This window comes from Centruroides sculpturatus, unplaced genomic scaffold (genome assembly GCF_000671375.1).
Source record: "Centruroides sculpturatus isolate CEXI.00-Female unplaced genomic scaffold, Cexi_2.0 scaffold1096, whole genome shotgun sequence".
In the NCBI taxonomy this organism is placed as follows: Eukaryota; Metazoa; Arthropoda; class Arachnida; order Scorpiones; family Buthidae; genus Centruroides; species Centruroides sculpturatus.
The window spans coordinates 270,064-290,593 of record NW_019385525.1 but is presented as its reverse complement, the minus strand read 5'-3'; the positions used below and the strand labels follow the sequence as shown (position 1 = coordinate 290,593).

The following is a 20,530-nucleotide window of genomic DNA, read 5'->3' as shown; positions in this document are numbered from 1 at the left end:
TTTCATATAATTAAAATTAATATGTATTTATTTTTTAGAAAATACAAGGGAAGTGGCACATCCACAATTTCCAATGATGGCACGCCACTGAATTTTATAGATATTCCATAAAATTAATAAAATATGCAAATTATTACATAATAATTACAGTAGAGCATCAATTATCCGAATCAATTGGGGACTGGGGTTGTTCAGAAAAATTGATTTTTCGGATAACCGATTATGTACAAAAAATATATTAACCTATCCCATGTTAAAATTTGTTCAAATCCTGGCACGTCCTTAAGTGTTCTCTCATGGTCACGCCAGTGCTGCCAGCTAAAACACACGCCAACAAAAATAATATTGGAGTAGCCCAAGATATAGCCAAAGCACCACCACAGCACTAACGGAAATTTAAATTTGCCGACTGGAAAGTTTTCAGTTAATTGACATTTCAGTTGATAGATATTTGGATAATCGATGCTGTACTGTATCTGTTGTCTGAAATTAGAAAAATGTCGCTTCATTTCAAATAAAGCATTTTTGGAATATGACTTTTTAAAATTAATATCAATATTATATATTATATGTATTCATTAGTGTGGTACAAAGTCAATAAATTCAATAGGAAAATTTTTATTGACCAGAAATTACATAAATTTTATTTACAATTTATTAAAGGAAATATATCAACAAAATTCTTTATATGATAAACATTTATTCAGTTTATATATTTGCTTCTTAGTTAAATTTTTATTGAAAAAAGTTGATGATTTTTGTTGTACTGTAGTTTGTTTATTGGGAGAAAAGAAATAATTTACAATTATTTCTGTCCAAAAAATACATTTTATCTTGTTCTGACATCTCATTTATTTATTTAAAATTAAAATGCAAATAATTTTTTTTAAATTTAGTTTTATTTTTTAGATTAAAAACATTAATGTTATCTTTTTAAAAAGATAGATTATTAAAATTATATTTTTTAATTTGCTAATTTGGTTTCAGTTTATGGATTGAAAATGCTTTAAATACCAAATTAGAATACATAATTATTTGAAAGTTAATAATTTAATACAAATCTCTATACTTATTACTATTATTAATAATAATAAAACTCATAATTTTTAAAAAACATTCACTAAATAAATAGGATTGCATCCCATACAAAGACTATGAATGTCTAAAATACACACATCAAAGCAAAGGAAAAACCTTACACTATCACACACAGTAGAGCGTCGATTATCCGAATTAATTGGGGACTGGAGTTGTTCAGAAGATAGATGTTTCAGATAACTGATTATGTACAAAAAAATATATTAATTTATCCCATCTTGACATTTTTCTCCGTTGAATTTTCGTCGATGTTAAGCATAACGAAGACTATTGTATTGTTAAAAATTATTTTTTTATTTTGTACAAACAAAATAAATATATTGAAAAATATGAAAACAATAAAAAATTAATTATACTTCAGAAGTTATTTTAGTATCAAAAGCGTAAAATATTTGAGTAGCCCAAGACATAGCCAAAGATTGCAGCACCATAGCACTGGCAAAAATTTAAATTTTCCGACTGGAATTCTTTGGATGATTGACTTTTGGATAATCGACGCTCTACTGTATTACCAAAATACATTCAAACAGAATCAACACTTTCAGACATTAATTTATTATGATGCAATGTAGTTGCATACAACAAAGTACAATTATAGATACAATCAAAACAGACAAATCATAAGCTTGCACGGCAAAAATTAAAAACACAAATACATCATGAGGTCATTCAAATATGATGTCACAAATTTTAAGTCCTTTTGACTATGTACCCCTTCATGCCATATTTTGTCACCAGTTTTTAGACACTCTTATGCTGATGTCATATTTGATCTGCCACTGTGACATTAAGATTAAATTTTATTTTGCAGAAATGCTTGTTCATATGTTTTCTGGGCCAAAGTGAGTCTAATTTTATCTATCAATAGTATCTTTATCTGTATTCTGTGTCATATTTAAATGACCCTTTATGGTTTGAACACACATCAAGAACTATATTTAAACTGTAATTTCATTCATTTATTTTATCATTTTTTAATTTTATGTCAATTAAAAAATGATATAAAGTAATGAAATTACAGTACCACCAATCCAAGCACAACTCATGCCTTCTTAAATTTAATTTTAAACTAAAAGAAATCCCTCTTAAATAAATCTAAAACATCATTAATCATTAAACAAGAAATCTAAAATTACATTTTAGATTTCTTGTTTAAGAATACTTCAATATCAATCAATTATTTCATTCTTATTATAATAAAATAAATGCTCAGCTATCATCCACTTATACTACATGACTGTGAATTGTTCTAGAAGAAAGATTATAGTTTGGATATTGAATTTGTTATCAAAGTTTTGTCCTAGCATCAGGAGCATTCTAGAAGATTTGTTTACAAATCAGTCTAATACTAGACAGTGATCAAAGCAATAAACACATCCTCCCAGAACACCCAGAGCAACATCTTACTTGTTAGTTACACCATTACCAAATAGCATATATAATACACCAAAAGCTTGAACACAAGCACAAACTACTAAACATCTAGGAACCATATTATCAAATACACACCTCAGATGGTCATAGAAAACAACACAAAATATACTGTGACTGACTCATAACAACAGGCCAGACATCAATTATTGAAAAACAAACCAAAAATCATATACATAATATAGTTGTCCAAACATTTAAACCAAACAAAATACATACACTGAAAAAATTAATAAGTACTAAACTTACCCACAAAATAAAACATATATTGAAAGTGGTTAAGATACTTATGCCAATAGTCCTTTCTTGTACAGGTGTTATCCCACATACACTTAACAAGTCTCAAACCATTAGGGTTTTACAGAAGCACATACATTATACTACAGAAGCTTGGCATACTAAACATGTTAAATAGGAAATTCTTAAGCAAAGATATACACACAAACAACACATAAACAAAACATTTGTTTTCTTGCAGTCATGCCTTGACTTTGGTCCAGCAGAGCACTAGAACTGGTATATATGCTGTGTAGGAAACAATCCAACAACATGATGATAATTTGTTTGTTAAATCTTCAGAAGGGCAATTTTATATATAAAAATTAAGGCAAACACAAAATCTGTTTCATAATAATAGCATTTAAATATTTGCCTTTGTTATTTAGATAAAAAAAATCTTAATAAATATAATTTATCTTATTGAAGAGATTTAATTTATCTTATTGAAGAAAGTTAATTTATCTTATTGATGAAATTTGTCAAGATTATATTAATACCTTTGTCCTATACAATTAAAGCGAATGTAAAACTTTATTGCTTTTTCTTCAACTGTATGAAATTATAAACTAATTGTATATAATAGATATATTAAACTATTTCTAAAACTTTATCTCTATTTTATGAAATGTTTTTGAACTCAAGATTTTATTTTCAATATATTAGATAATTTAACAGCTCCTTGACAAAGTTAAGTTTTTAAATCTCCCTTTTAAGGAAATTTGTAAATGCTGTCATCCTCAACTTATGTAAAGGCTGTGTTCTATGGCAGTTTACATAAATTGGAGTTGTCTTAAGTGCTTAAGCAACACTCAAACTATGCATACTGAATTTGATTGAAACAAAAACATTGTTTAATGAACATGTAAACAGACTTATTAATTTAATTTTTTATCTCATGCAGAAAAAATGACAATAGTGTTTTTGAAATGTATAATTAAAAAAGCAAGAGAAGTGCCAGTACAAACATCCTATAATCAAAATAGTCAACTCGTGTTAGTATGAATTGCTAGAGCAACAATAGTTAGTTTGATTTATCAAAAATTCATATTAATAATTTTCAGTCAAGCTTCTTTAATTTATGGAGTTAAGGATTAATAAGCTGTTGAAATCTTTAAATTATTATAATTTGAATGAATTAACTTACTAAATAAAGTTAAATAAAATTTAAATTTATTTACAAAAATAAATTAATGATCTAAATGATTTTCAAATCAAACAAAATGAGGAGGAGACAGTATTTGCCATTTAAGTGTGGAGCAGTATATCAGCATACAATGTTCCCTATAATTTTTTTTTGTAGATGAGCGGAACATATACTTCTCTGAGCAAAAAAATTTTTGCTGAGCAGATTCTGAGCAAAAAATTTTTCTGAGTATATATATATATAAAACCTTATTTTTTCCTATAAAAATTAAAATAATTAATTATAAAGTAGAGATTAAAATTCATTTTAAAACATACTTTTATACGAAACATTATCTTTTGTCAATGATTTAATGTATTTAATCGAAATATACGCAGCAATTATCATGTTGCAGACAGAGTGAGAAATAAGTAATCAACAATTCAAGTCAGTGTGCATGCTCCCCTGCGCGGCACATAAATTCTCGTGCGCGGCAACAATTTCAGCAGTGTGCGGCCGTGCAGCTTAGAGGGAACATTGTCAGCATAGTTAAACAAAACAAAAATAAAAGAAATCTGTAATTTTTTTCTATTGAAGATTTATGTCCCCTTATTCATGTCAGCCAATTCAGCTGACTCTTGGTCATATAAGGCATCCATGTTCTGCACACTTGTTGCGAGAGCCTACTCACATTCTACAGAGATGTCTGATACAAACAAGGAACTAGAGCAGGGCTGCTTAAACTATGGGTAGCGACCCCATTTGGGGTCGCTTAGCGAAATCTTGGGATTGCGAGATTTTAATACAAAATATTGAAAATAATTTGTGAGAGTTTGAAAATGGCACACTTTGTGTTATAGGTTTCATGAGTTGCACTTTGTGTCACTTCTGGTGCAGCGAGACAATGATTCAGCAACACTGATTGTAGTGTGAACTAGTGTAGTGTTGTTGCTTTTCAGTGTATTCAGTTGTCTCTGTTCCATTGTAACACGAGTGAACTGTGGTAGTACATTATTGTTTTTGCAAATTTGTATATATCTTTATTTTATATTTTTTGGGTTACGAAAAAAATCGCAATTATAAATGGGGTCATGAATAAAAAAAGTTTAAGAAGCCCTGAACTAGATCATCTGAAACAGGTTGCATCCAACCATGGGTACAGCCATTCAGTTATCAACACTCTAGCATCCACACATCTGGCTGTGGCATCCAACACCAATACCGATGTTAACAATACACAAGCTAATCAGATAGTCCTAAGCTATGAACTGTCTGGTCTCTTCACCGCTTATACAGGAGGATTGCAAAAGATTTAAACATACATGTAATGTACAAAAGGAAACCCAACATTTTCCACCTTCTGTCTAATGCAAAGGATGGCACTGAGGATGCAAAGCACCTGGGGTTTACCGCATCCCACTACAGGATAATAAGTTCCACAGAATAGTAATGTATACAGGATACACATACAGACGCTGCAAGCCAGGTTAAAATATCACAAATATGACGTACAAAAAGGAAACATTAATACAGTTCTGGCATGTTATGCTAGCGATCCGGGGATTTCCCCATGTTGGAACCAAGCTACCCTAATACAGTCTTTGTACTGGCAAAACATTAGAATGTTAGAAGCTATAGAGATCTACAGGGCAGACAGGAGGGGAGCCTGCATCAACACTGATGCCATTCTTGTACTAAATGCATGGAAATACTATTTAGACTCATAAAATATACGTCATAGTCTTTATTCGAGCTTATTTGAAACTTATAAAATTAGAATGAGACTGCATTCTATTTATAGAATGGATTTTCCGTTTTACAGTTCTTGAAGAGGGCCGATAAATGCAAAACGTTTGAGTATTGAATTTCTTTGCTGAAAATTTTGCATTTAGGTGTGATTCTCTACGTATACAGTTCAATTTTCTGGTAAAGTTGGTGTTTATTACTGAAAATTGAAAAAGTAGAAAATACAGTGGTACTGTACCTCAGGATATGAACACCCCAGCATATGAAATTTTCAGGATACAACATGAAATTCGAACATACTTTTGTTCCATGATACGAACAAAAACTCACCATACAACATTACATTAGTTTGCAGTGCCATTTTTTATTCACTTCTGTTCATTGATCTCAGTCTGCGTGTTTGCTTCGTTGTGGAAGGATCACGCTCGATCAAGGAAATCTTGAGGTATTATCAGAAAGTGACTGATTTTATTGAAAAGAAACATCCTGAAAAGGTTCACACTGGCCATATTGCTGCTCGGAGTAATGACATTTGCCTAAGTCATTTTAGAAACATTTTAGAAAGTAAGCAAAGCCAAACAAATCTTGTCTTTTTTTTTTTTTACCAAGCAACCTCTATCTAGTGAAAGTGCTGGTGGAAGTAAACGAAAGAAAGCAAAAAGTAGTGAATAAAAATTAAAAAAAATACATACATACACATATATATATATAAACACTAATTTTTTTTATCTTTTCTAAGTTACTTTTAAGTTATTATGTTATGTAAGTTAAGTTTTAGTATCATTTCCCTTCTCCCTCTCTTCCACCACCAGTTTACACCTCCACCGTCGTCTATCCTCAAAGGTAAAGTGCAAATAAAACTACATTTTTTTAAATCAATTATTATTCTATTATGGTTATTTATACATTTACAACTACAAAATACATTTTTCAGTGTTTTCCTTACTATAGTTATTTTTTTTTAATGTACTACTTAGCTTTAATTTGAGTGTGTTTTTAGTGTTGGAACAAATTATTTGGTTTTACATGTAATCGTATGGGGGAAAAATGTTTCACCTTATGACATTTTCATGATACGATCTCAGTTTCGGAACGGATTACTTTCGTATCCTGAGGTACCACTGTATTTTTTGGCACCAAAAGAGTAAAAAAGTAGCCAAACCTGGCATTGCTATATATCTCCAATATGCAAACTAGCATTGTTTGCATGGACTGCATCCATTTAAAGGGGTGAAGGGGGCATCCTTAAATTTTAACCCCTATTTTCTGAATACAGTAGAATGGTCTGCTAAAACCAGATGTTTGAATTGTTCTACAATTGGAAGTCGAACCAATCTTTGCTTAGTAGAAGAAAATTATTCTGAAAATAGAACATTTATTATAGTACCACTTTGCTTTTCACACGTTTCATTGTGAATAATAAAATCATTATTGGAAATATGGTTATTTCTTTGGGGTTGTGAAGGTAACTTACAGTTCAGTGTAGTGAATTCTGGTAAATTTTTGTTTGCTTTATCATATGAAAATTAATGTTGTGGCAGTGATGTTTTGCCAGGGCAACAGCAGAATTTGCTTTATCAATGTGTATTTTAAGGCAAGTTGATTGTAATGAGTAATGCAAGGTAGATTACATAATGGAAGAGCCTTGATTAAGGTCTACAGCAGCTTTTTTAAGTTTTATTATTATTTTTATTTAGTTTAGTTTGCATCAGCCAGCAAAGGTTTATATAAAATCAAATTTAAATAAGTTGAATAGTGCATAAGTTCAGGGAGTGGCTATAATAATGTTTAGTGATATAAAAACTGAGAATGTCATTAAACATCAAACAACTAATAATATAAGCACTACACACAGAACCAAAAGAATCAAGTGCTTTTTAATACATTCTTTGAGGTATATAGTGCTTAACACCTCCCTCTGGTTATTTACTAAATAAATACAATTGCAGAAAAGTAGCCCAATGTAATCCAGTGGTTATTTGGTTTTAACAACACCAAACGATCGCCTAATTATCGGGCTATAATATGGCTATTTTAAATGATTGGAACCCAGTCGGTGATGTATTTAACCAAGTAAGGTTATATCTAAATCTATATACTTCTGGAAGCGAAGACTCGCTCGGGGTCCGGGTGGCGTAACTGGCAAGCGCACCGCACGGCAAGCGGAGGTTGCGGGTTCAAGCCCCGTCCCGGGCCAGTTCTTTTATTCCAGAATGTTCTAAATTTATTTATTTAATTATTATTTATTTAATTATTAATTTAATTAAGAGATGGCGCCTAACGCCTACCTCAAATTGTCAAATTACTTAGTTCCAATCATTTAAAATAGCCATATTATAGCCCGATAATTAGGCGATCGTTTGGTGTTGTTATTATCTACTCGGGCTGTGAGTGGATGTTTATATATTTGGTTTTATTCAAGGCACTTGTTTTGGGTCTTCAGGGCAGTATGCCTAACCATCTAGCACCATTACTTATTCTAAATATATTTGTAAAATTTAAACAATGGGATCGGTAATATTCCTAAAAAAATTTGTAAATTCTAAAAATAAATAAGATTATTTCCAGACTAAAAACAAGTAAAAATACTCTTTCTTATTTGACTTCAAGTGAGACACTGATGAGGCTTTACTGTAAGCGAAATGCATTTGGATTTCTTGAACTCATTGAAAATGGATTTATTGGTAATTAAAGTTTAGTATTTCTTTATTTGTTTGTCTGCTTAACTGAATCACTCAAAGTTGGATAAGAAACTTTTACTTGTTTTTAGTCTGGAAATAATCTTATTTATTTTTAGAATTTACAAATTTTTTATTACTTATTCTCCATTGGTATACAGCTGAACATATTTTCAGTGATTGGTTTTTGCTTTATGTTTCTGCTCCTGATTGTACAGTACTTTGGAGTTGGTTCCATTTTGTGGGAAATGATGCCTAATTTACTTTTATATTATATAGCAGGGATGGTCAACACATAGACCGTGGTCGATCGCAAAGGTTTTGAAAGTAGCCCACAAAGCTAAAGTTGAACAATTTGCTTTCACTTAAATTAATGTTTAAAAATCTTAATTCGATAATTTATTCTTACAATAATAGACTGACTGTGCAACGTACCCATACTTTGTATATACAATAATAGACTGTCTGTGCAACATACCCATGTTTGTATATATCCCAATGAACAATGCAAATGAATGTTAACGCATGCACATATAAAAATCCTAAAATTGTTTGCCCATATTCATAGTCACCTGCAGACTATATTTTACTAAAAAAGTAGCCCCTAAGGGATAAAAGTTTGGCCACACTTGTTATATAGGAAACTTATTGCAAGATCAAGTTTAGCAGCCACTGTTCTCAATGATGTCTCAGGGTTCTGCTTGAAAATGTATTCCATTGCTTGCATAACTACCAGTTTCTATTCTTGCAGACCAACCAGTAGATTTTTTATACTCTGCAATTACACATTCCTTAAATCTGCCTAATATCCACTTGATAGATGTTTGTTGGATATTTTCAAGCATAAAATGTTGCCTAGTCTTCTTTTGATTTCTTCTTGAAATGTTTTTATAGTAATGGCATATACACAAAACAAGAGGCTCACTTCTTTTACTCTGTATGCTGACACACCTCCTCTCCCAACTAAAATGGTTGGTGATATCTATAGGTGCATGTATATCTCGACAAGCAGATTTATAAGTTTTATCATGATTTGCATCAGATAACTATGTTAATATAATGCTTTTTTAAGTGATTCTTTCATTTTCAAACATCCCCTAACTGAAATTGTATTACAGTCTCTGTAATTTATTGTTTTTCATTTCAAATTGTTTTATAAATGTGCTAATCTTCTTTATATCTGATTTGCTGATTTGCTACTACTTACTTTCTGAATTATTTGTGCTTGGTTTCCAACTGAAACCAAGCAAGAGTCAGAAATCACATATGATGCTAGGGCCAACTTTCTGAATTCTGTCTGTGTGTTCTTATACTCTTGCTTTTAGTGACCTTCTGGTAACTCCAATGAAGAACAAGTCTTGCACAATTTACTATCTTTGGTATTTTGTACACTCCTGGAATGAATAGATAGAAATTTTACTGTATTTTAAAGATCTGAGTAATAGTGTGATGATTTAATACAAGTGCAGTTATCAGAATAGTATATAGGTTTTTTCAATTTATTAATGGTTTTTAATAAATATATATGTAAAAAATGTTACTCATTTTTCATTAATATCTGGAATTTTGAAAACCAAATATAATATAGAAAACAAGTAGCTTGCTTTCTATGTTATCATTGGCAAATACATTCTAAATTTCAATATTTTATAGTAAAAACTATTTGGATACTTTCACAATAAATAGTTAAGTTGCTTAGTATATATATATATAAAGGATGAATTATAAATGAATACCATCCGTAAATATTCTTGATAGATGAATTAAAATTAATTAATAACCCCCTTCATTCCCATAATTGAACAGTTCTTGTAAATGTTATTCAAGAAATTTAAAAAAACAATTGATTAGAAAAATTTGGTTTTTAAAGAGAGAAATTGATTTGTAGATATAGGAAACTTGTTTAATTTCTCAATTGTTTTCAAGAATTATTTTTACACAAACTTTTTGTTTAATTTTATTTATTTTCTGCTCATTCTTCAGATTTCCCAGTTTTCTGCCCTTTGTTAGTCCTCATGTTCCAAGTTCCAATTCTCAAAAGTCTCTTTGGATTGCACGCCACTGGCATTTTAGAAAGAATAATTANAACTTTTTGTTTAATTTTATTTATTTTCTGATATTATCATATTTATTTTTAATATTTTATAGAATAATTACTAGAAATAATTTTAAAATCTATTCTTATTTTGTAAAAATCAAAGCTTTATTTCTGGATTAAACATTTTTGGAGTTGCTTTACTCTTCACCTCTAAACACAAAATTAAATTCAAAATTTTCAAAAAAGAATAACAAAGGACAACTTTTTAAAAATTATACAGTATGCCAGTCCTGTATATTTTTTAAAATGTACTGACTAATGTTTTCAATCAATACTGATCTTCACAGAACATAAATGACCTGATGAATATCAGTATTAATTGAAAAATGTTAGTTGGTAGATATATTTTTGATATTAAAGTTTTGTTCTTGATATACAAAGGATTTTTAAACTGTGTTTAATATACAGGTTGATCCAGACCCTTTTAAAATAGAGGGAAGTGAGTGTCATCAAAAATTCTAAAAAGTTTGGGTAAATAAATTGGTATTTTTATCAAATGGTGATATTTTCAACTTCTAGTATTGGTCAGAAATACTCTTTCCAGGGTAAAAGTTGAATTTTTAAAATGAAACATGGTATTTTTTGTTTTATCTAAATCTTACAAAATTGTTTTATTTTTTATTTATCAAATATTTTTTCAGAAAATGCTTACATTGACCATGAAATGATCTTGAAAGTGTGATGCACAGAGAAAAATGATACTGAAAAAAATAAAGTATCATACATTACAAGATATTTTTATTAACAGATTGTCAATTTAGGCAAAACATAATAAGAATGTTGGTTCAATAATCATATTTGATGCTGAACAAAATTGTTACTAAAATGTTATATAATATTTTTGTTTGCATAAACTCTTCTGGCATAACCTATTTGGCACTGTTTAACTATTATTCAAATGAACACTGTCTTAATCGAGGCAAACATCTACTCTTCTTGAAAAAACTTTGTAGGACAGGGCTGCATAATTCACTGACACCTTGATAGGTTATACACCTACTGAAAATGAAAATGTAAACACAAGTATAATGTTACATTTATTGACACTGAATATTCAACCAGCTGAAAAATATTGTGATGAAACAGCTTGTAATAATGTTTTGCCAAGAAGAGTTCATAACACTTTCAAGATCATTTTATGGTCAGTAGTGTGTTTTCAGAAAAAGTGTTTGAGACAAAATTATCTTATTTTTCCAGTTTAATCCAAATCTAAAATAAAAAAGTACCATATTCCATTTTAAAAATTTGACTTTTGGCCTGGATAGCTCATTTCTGGCTAGTGCTGGGAGTTGAAAACATCACCATTCAACACAGTGTACCTGTTTGTAAAATCTTGAGAATTGGGGCTAGAACTTGCTCTTCTGTATACTTGTAGAACAGGGTTGGTTGTGGATGCTTATGCTGCTTTCTTGTAGATTCTAGGAGCCAATTGAATTTCTTATTTAACTTGAAGATTACCTTTTCAGCAAAGGAAAAGGTTCTTTCCTTTGCTGAAAAGGTGATCTTCAAGTTAAATTGTAGAACCAACCCCATTCTACAATTATACAGAAGAGATAGTGTACCTGATTTATTTATTAAAGTTTTTAGGATTTTTGATAAAACTCACTTCACTTCATTATTAAAAGGAGTGTATGAGTGATCTGGATCATCCTGTATAACAAAAATTTAGAAAAGAAATAAATAAAATATAGGAATATTTTTGTAATGGTAGGAATAATGATTCCCATATAATAATAATAATAATAATAATAATGGCACATATTAGAAACAAATGATAGCATGAACAAATATTTAATCTAGAAATAAAGCTTTGACTTCTATAAAATGTAGTGGGTTTCTAAATTAAAATATTTATGGAGTTGAGTACAGTCAAACCTTGGGTTTTGAATGCCTCACCTTTTGAACAATTTGGTTTACAAACAAAATTTTGAACTCCTTTTTGTCTGTTGCTGGATGATAACTCTGTTTCCAAACAAGCTACTCAGCACAGCCAGCCACCGATGGTCAACTTCCTATACTTCCTGTTTAAAGAGAGTCAACTGACTAACAACAAGACTACCAATTCAGAAGTTAGTGGCACCAAGATTGCCGTGCATCATGATACCATCATCAATGACATTGCTATTTAAATTAATTTCAATGCACATGTGGGAAAGATACTAATTGTTTTTCAGTACATACCACAGTTGAATTTAAACCAAATTAATTAATAAAAACTGCATTAATTGATATTCACATAATATAAATGGCATTCAAGAATGTGTTTAAATATGCTTAAGTTAAATTATTTGACAAAAATTTATTAATATAATACTATAATATAATTTATTAATACTAGGTAGCCAGTTAATTAAACAAAAACTAATAAAATACTAATTAAAACTGGCCTTTACACTGAAAATAAATAAATAAATAAATTTAAGAAGTCAAATTAATTGAAAAACAGTATTTCAGAAAGTGTGGATAAAGTAGGTTACTTGTTCATCTTGATTGATTTGGTTATATTGGGTTGTTCGGAAAGTAAGTTCGTTTTTTTTTACCACTAGACGGATTAGTGGTATTTTTTCTGCCATTTTCGTTCTAAACTGTATTATCATTATATATTTTGACAGCTAGCATTTTATGGCTTATTTGTAAAAAATTTTGTTTGATTTCGTGCAATTGTTTATTTTTTGTGTCCCATCAAATATGGAAGATCGAAAGCAGCATCTTCGGCATATTTTGCTTTTTTATTACCAAAAAAATAAAAATGCCGTTCAAGCAAGAAAAAAATCGTGTGACATGTATGGTGGAGATGTGTTGACAGAACGACAGTGCCAAAACTGGTTTACAAAATTTCGTTCTCGCAATTTCAGTATTGAAGATGCACCACGTTATGGATGGCCAATTGAAGCCAATGAAAACAAAATAAAAGTACCGATTGAAGCAAACTGCGGAATAACAACACGTGAAATCACTAAGAGATTAAATTTGTCAAATTGAACTGTTTATGAGTACTTGAAACAAATTGGTTTCGTTTCAAAGCTCGATATATGAATTCCACGAGTTCTTAAAGAGAAATGCTCTATTTGGTGGGATATTAAGGAAATTTTTTTTGGAGCTTTTACCAGACAATTTAACAATTGATTCGAAAGTGTACTGCATTCGAGTAAACAAATTGCGTAATATCATCAAACAGAAAAAGCCAGCCAGAATTGATAAAAAAAACAGCTGTAGTGTTTTACCATAATAATGTCAAATTTCACACAAGTTTGGTAACTGGTCAGAAACTGTTATAACTTAGATGGGACCTGCTATCACACCAATCATATTCGCCAGATCGAGCACACTCAGATTATTACTTGTTCCGGTCTGTAAAATTTTTTTTAACTGTAAGACATTTACTTGAAATGACAATGTCAAAAATCACTTGGATCGGTTTTTTGTAAGCAACGATCAAAACTTTTATGAATGTGAAATCGTGCTACTACCAGAAATGATGACAACAGGTATTTGACCTAAATGGTCAACATATAATTCAATAAAATATTTATTTATCATAAGAATATTGCGTTTTTTTTCCACGGAAAAAAACGAACTTACTTTTTGAACAACCCAATATTTCATCTTCGCAGTCAGAGTTGAGTCTTTATAGCACTTCTTTGTAAAGTGTTGGTTTTGGTTTCAGTTGGCAGTGACGAAACATTTTTTACTTTTAATATATATATTATATTGCCTTTATAGGCATTTTTATGCATTAAATAGCTAAAAAGGTAAAAAAATGTTTTTTACCTTTTTACAGGAATGGGTTAATCTATTTTACATTATTTCTAGGAACGAATTAAGTTCAAAAACAGAGGTTTGATTGTACTTCTATTTTTGAAGAAATATTAAGAAATAGTTTAATTTTAAATGATTTCTTTTTGTCTTACTTATGGTATAAACTTATTAAATGATTAGATTATTAATTTTTTTTTAAATTATAATTAACAAAAAAATTTTAATGCTTAAAGGAAAGGACAAGAAGCAGCAAAATTTGAACATGCTGATGAAGTACTTGAATTTGCCCACACAGCACCAAAACGGGTCTCTGTTCCTGAATTATTACAACAGTTGCATCATACGGAACACGAATTAGAAAGGACAAAACAACTGTATAGATGTGAACTCTACAAACAGGCAGCTAAAGGAAATGGAGATCGTCATTCAGAATACACATTAAAATTTTTGAAAGATGCAATGTATTATTTTCTAACAGAGAAAGATAACAAAGGTCACTTGAAAGCAATTGAAAGTATTTTAGATTTTACTGATTCAGAAAGATTAGCTGTATCAAAAGCCTTGAAAGCAAAAAATTTGTGATATAATTTAAGTGATAAAAATACATTCCAAAGGGGGAAAAAATCTTCCAGTTAAGAAAATCTTATTTTTCTTATTCACTTTTCATATTTGTGTGTTAAATTGTTTGTTTAATTCAAGATGCTAATTTAGGAACAAATTTATTATTTTTATATAATTTTAGTAGGTACAAAGATATTTTAGATATATTATTACTTAAATATTCTTTGTTTTTAATATATATATATATACACATATACACTATTGTTGTTTTTTGTTACTTTATTGCATTCCACTTCAGAAACTGCATTATTAAGTTCTGCTTTTAAAAATTTAATAAAATGATTAATAATCAGTATTACTGATCTAATAATTCAAACATAAACACCTTATTTTTAATTATAATTTTGGATTATTACAATAAAATTAGATAACATTTCTGGATTAATTTACATCAATATAAATATATAACTTTACATCATTATTTTTATTGTTATAAGTGGTGTATATGTATGCATATGTATAAAACAATAAGATTTATTTCTTACTTTATTTTTGATAAAAATTTATTTTTATTAATATTAACATAAATTTAAAATTAAAACTTAACAGATATAATTTGAGATTTCTGATAATCAAAAAATATTTATCATTTTAATTATTGAATATAATACAAAATTTATATGCAGTTATTTCTAAAATTGGAATTATAAACTTAAATAATATTTTGTTGAAAAATTTGATTTTAGAAAAATATTTCTAGCTATGAATCTTTAAATTCCATTTAAAAATATGAACATTAAAATATACTAAATGTCTAAGCTTTTTTAGAATGATTAAAAATGTGCAAATTTAATTTTATATATATTTATTGTATATATCGTAGAGATGTTTTACTTTGTGTCCAATCTTTGAATTATAAATTGTCAATAAACTCAAGTATTTTATTTTTATAAATTACCCGTAATTAAAAGAAGAGAGAATTATAATTCTGATGTTTGTAATAAATTTTGGAGTTATTTATTTCATTATATATTTATTAAAAATAAAATTACCATAATAGTAATTGATATTAATGTTTATTCAATATTAATTTATATCACTAAACTTGCATATTTTTACTTTTCCTCAAATTATATCTGTAAAATTCACTTTTTTTTTTATTTTTGATTATTCATAGAAATCTTCAAAAATCATATAATTTTAGTTTATTGTTCAATATGTATTTAGTTTTAAAAAATATAGAATTTTTTATTCTTGAAACAAAATATTAAAGTAAGCCTTAGTGTTCCATAAATCTGTCATGTTTATATCCTTAAAATTGTCAACAATTTTCACAATATTTATTACTACTATACAGGTATACCTCGACTTACGTCGTTTCGAGTTACGTCGTTCCCGATTATACGTCGCTTGTTAAAAAAATATATGGAAAAATAAAAATCAAGTTTAAGTCATTTTATTCGACTTTACGTCTGTCCGCCACAAATATTGAAGTCGTAATATCACTAGATAAACGTTTAAAGCACATAAAATCATATTAAAATATATACAAGTATGTACTGTATTTACAGTACACGCATTCGTAAATTTAGATTATTTTTTTTGTACTATATTAAAAACTAAAATTTATTTGTTTGTAAGCTTAAAATAGATTTTTATTAACCATATATTATTTAAAATGCTTTCCTAGTGATAAGTAGATTCGGAGACAGGTAAATTCGACTTACGTCGTTTTTCGACTTACGTCGTTTTCCTGGAACCAATTACCGACGTAAGGCGAGGTATACCTGTACCATTTACTTTAAAATATATTGAATCTAGTGATCTGTTATAATTGTATTGCAATAGATGGATTCTCTATATATTAAAATAAAACTTTATACATTTAATTAATTCAAATAATTAAAACACTTGCAATTAAATTTGATTTAACTAATTGCAAATATTATAATTTATCTGAATATGTTGGATCTGTGTATGTTGAACAGCATAACCAAGATGTGCTGTGATAGGAAAACTAACCTTTGAATGATCAGTGATATAATAGTGATTTGGAGTGAGCATAAAATTATGGTTTTACTCTGTAAATACACTTGACTCCAAATTATCATATTGTTAGGAGTAATTATGGGTAATTGAAATGTAGGCCATACATAGCACTTTGAAATGAAATACTTCATGCAAAACGTTCTGTAAAAAGTTTACTTTTATTTTATTTAACTGCAAGTTTCAAAATCTTCCAAATATTCTGGAGATAAAAATAAGTTTTTTCCTAAACAGAAACAGTATCAGTCCAGTTTCTATGTTACAGTAGGAAAACTGCAAGTAATAAAAACCATACAGATAGGTCTATTTTCTGGTTTTCTTTGCCATTTTCCAGTTTCTCTGGGGTAATGCAAGATATTTTTGGAGACTTTGCTCCTTCCTATGGGCCCAATAAATATACATATGTGAACATGGCAATACTTGAAATGGTATTGGATACCTGGGTCCAATGGACCAACTGAACAACATTTGGCAAAAGATGCCCTTTTACTATTACCCTATTGCACAAGTACAAACCCTCTGCACTGGATAATATCATTTGGATTTTTGTTACAAAAAATAAACTGTGCTAAATTGCACCAAACACAAGATATTTCTTAACAGGGTCTTGAAATGACCTGATAATCTGGAAAACAGGAAGGTTGTGCTGCAGACATTCATCGACTCAGAGATCTTGTCTCCAGTAGAATTTCAGCCCACGTCAGATAGGTGAGAGGCAAACACTTTACATCTACACCACTGGAGCTGAGACCACTTCCTGTAGGCTGATGTAACTTGATAAGTGATAAAACAAGGACTTCACTTTCCCAGATATATGTTGTTCACAGTAACCAAATATAAGCACATCTTGGGTATGTTGCACGACAAATGCCAGATCTGGTATTAAAAAATAAAAATAATTATTTCTCTAATATCTACAAACTCAGCGTTTGCTTATGCAGTATTATTAAGTTTAGTATTACATTTTGAAAGTTAGTGTATGGTGCATTTTGGTAATTTATTGCATATAAAAAATGCTTTATATTTAACTTACATTAAATTTTTTGTGTGATTTTTATCAAAATGTTCATAGGAATATTTAATTTTTCCAATTAAAATATAGCTCTTCCAAGTTTTTGCACTCATGTATTACAATATCCTCATATTAAAGGGAAGTAAGATAAAATCTCATATGGATATTCATATCAATGTGCAAGGAAAATATTCCTTTATTGTCATTTAAATGAATTCTAAAGTAAAGAAAAAAGCATTTCAATGTGTACAGTATGTAATTTTTAAACAGTATTTGGCTAAACTGAATGTTGTATATAAATCTAAAATGGAAAAAATTTTGTGACTGCACTCCTTATTGATAATCATTTATAAAATATGATACTAAATGGATATTTGGGAGCCATTTTGGGCATTTGTGAACATATTGAATTAGTTTAGAATTTGAGAATGATGTAAAGAAATCAAAAACAAATTTCAAGTTTGATTTTGAATTCTTAATATTTTCAAAAATTGAATAGTTTTATTAGCTTAGAAAGTAAAAAGTTGGCTTTAAATAGGAAATATATAGAAATTAGTAAATTTTTATATCATAGTTAAGTTAGATAAAGATAATTTTTAATGTGTGCTAAGCCTGTCTTATAAAACTGCAGTTATTTGCTAGAAGGAAAAATGAGTATATTCACATACTAATTCAGTTTCTAAAGTTTAGCAATTTTGATAAGAAAAAAGTTAGTTAGTTCAAGTAAAATCAATTACTTGTGCTTATTAAATGATTTTTTTAAACCTTATAATACTATGTAAGTTATAAATTATAACATTGTGTACAAATAAGAACCATTTAAAATACAATATCAATAATTCAAGTTTTTAATTAGAAGCTAAATATTGCAAAAAAGACTTGAAATTAACCAGAATATTCAAAGTATATTCAGTTTATAGTATAGTAAATTTAGTTAAATTTAATACAGAAATCATAAAACATAAAAGAAATTAAGTCTTAGACTACTCAAATTTTTTTTTAACTTTATCACATGCTTTTAATGAATGGATATGATAACAAAATGAATGAAATATAAAGAAGTCTTAATATTTATCAACTCTTAGTGGTGATGTTAATTTATTTTACAATTTGCATAAAATCATACATGAGGAAAAGACTAAAAAATGTTATAATTTTTGTAAATAGTCTTAATTAAACTTCCCTCCTTATTTTGCAATGTTTAAAGTTTCTAAATATATCTTGAAAGTGCTTAGAAAAACAAAAATTTAGATGCATATCAATATATTAAGATATAAAAATTTTTTATTATAAAATATGTAATCACAATATATTGATTGCCAAGAAAGATTTTAGACGAGACTTAGAAAAATTTCTGAACTGTTTCTTTGATATATAGAAATTTAATAAATTTGGATAATTATAAAAGTTTTGTTTTTATATGTAATAACAAATAATTCTAGTTGATAAATGAATGAAAATATGTCTTTATGAAATTCAAAGAGAATTTCTTTCTCTTTGAGTTTGATTACTACTAATAAAATATGAAAAACTTTATATGATATATCATACTATAAAAATTTGAATTTATTTCTAAAATTAATGCACTTCTATCATGAATGAAATTATATTGAAGTTGAATCTCTCATGAAAGAAAAATGTCTAAGATTATGATATGGAAATGAACAATTTGTGTTGATATTTTATGATGTTTTGGACTGGATTGAGTGTATTTGAAATTTAAATTCTAAGAAATACTATTAGAAAAAGTATATTTTTATTATGATTTTATTGTTAATTACAATTTAAATTATATAGAAGATATATTTTATTAAAAAGATTCCTAGTATTTTTGCTAGAATGTTATGTATCTGTACCAACTTATTTGGTTGAAATTTAGCCCAGCAGATATCCTTAACATACCAAAAATGTTAATAATTTAATCAATATCTTACATCTGAATATCTTATAATTCTAATATCTAGTTCTAAATATGAGGGCTACTTTTTAAATAAGGTCCAGTTGTGAGTGAGAATGACGCGCGATTTCAGCAGAGTGCATGAACATCTGCCAACGGCTGCAAATAGCATCTAAACACGTGCAAAGCATTCAGCATGCTTTGCATGTGTTTAAATGCCATTTGCAGCCGTATCATCTGTCTGTGTGCTGAGCTGTGGAAGTTTATAATATTTAATAAAATTGAGTCACCTGCCGACTATAAGATACGATCTGTTATTCGATTTCAGCACAAAAGATCATGGTAACTGTCTTTTGGGACAGGAAAGGGACTTTTTGTTAGTGGATTTTATGCCAAGAGGCACAACAATCAATTCTGATGCTTATTGTGACCTGGAGAAAACTTTGCCGTGCCATACAAGACAAGTGGCGTGGCCTAATGTCTTCCAGCGGCAGATTTCTTTGAAATCGGAATTTAAAAAATTTTTGAGCGGTATGACAAATGTTTGAACAAAAATGGAAATTATGTAGAAAATTAGATAAAAGTATGTAGAATATGGAAAAAATATATTTTAATGATATTTACAATATTTTTCTTCTTATTAAAAAACAGACCTTATTTAAAAATAGCCCTCGTATTTATCTTTATTTTTTTTAAATAAATACTATATCTACCAATATCAATACTATATATATCTACTAATACTTTGGAACTAGATCAATACAACTTTATATAAAAAATATTTTATTGTATATCTGAATAA

General features: G+C 28.5%; 1 protein-coding gene across 2 annotated transcripts in view; it reads left to right on the top strand.

Annotated features, from left to right (window-relative positions):
- LOC111639817 overlaps positions 1-15,140 on the top strand; it is a 17,666-nt gene extending 2,526 nt beyond the window's left edge. For both annotated transcript variants that reach the window (XM_023385770.1, XM_023385771.1), the window contains exon 3: positions 14,446-15,140. In XM_023385770.1, the coding sequence (XP_023241538.1) occupies positions 14,446-14,794 (349 nt within the window). In that variant the 3' untranslated portion in view covers positions 14,795-15,140. The remainder of the gene's footprint in view (positions 1-14,445) is intronic.
- The last annotated feature ends 5,390 nt before the right edge of the window (positions 15,141-20,530 follow it).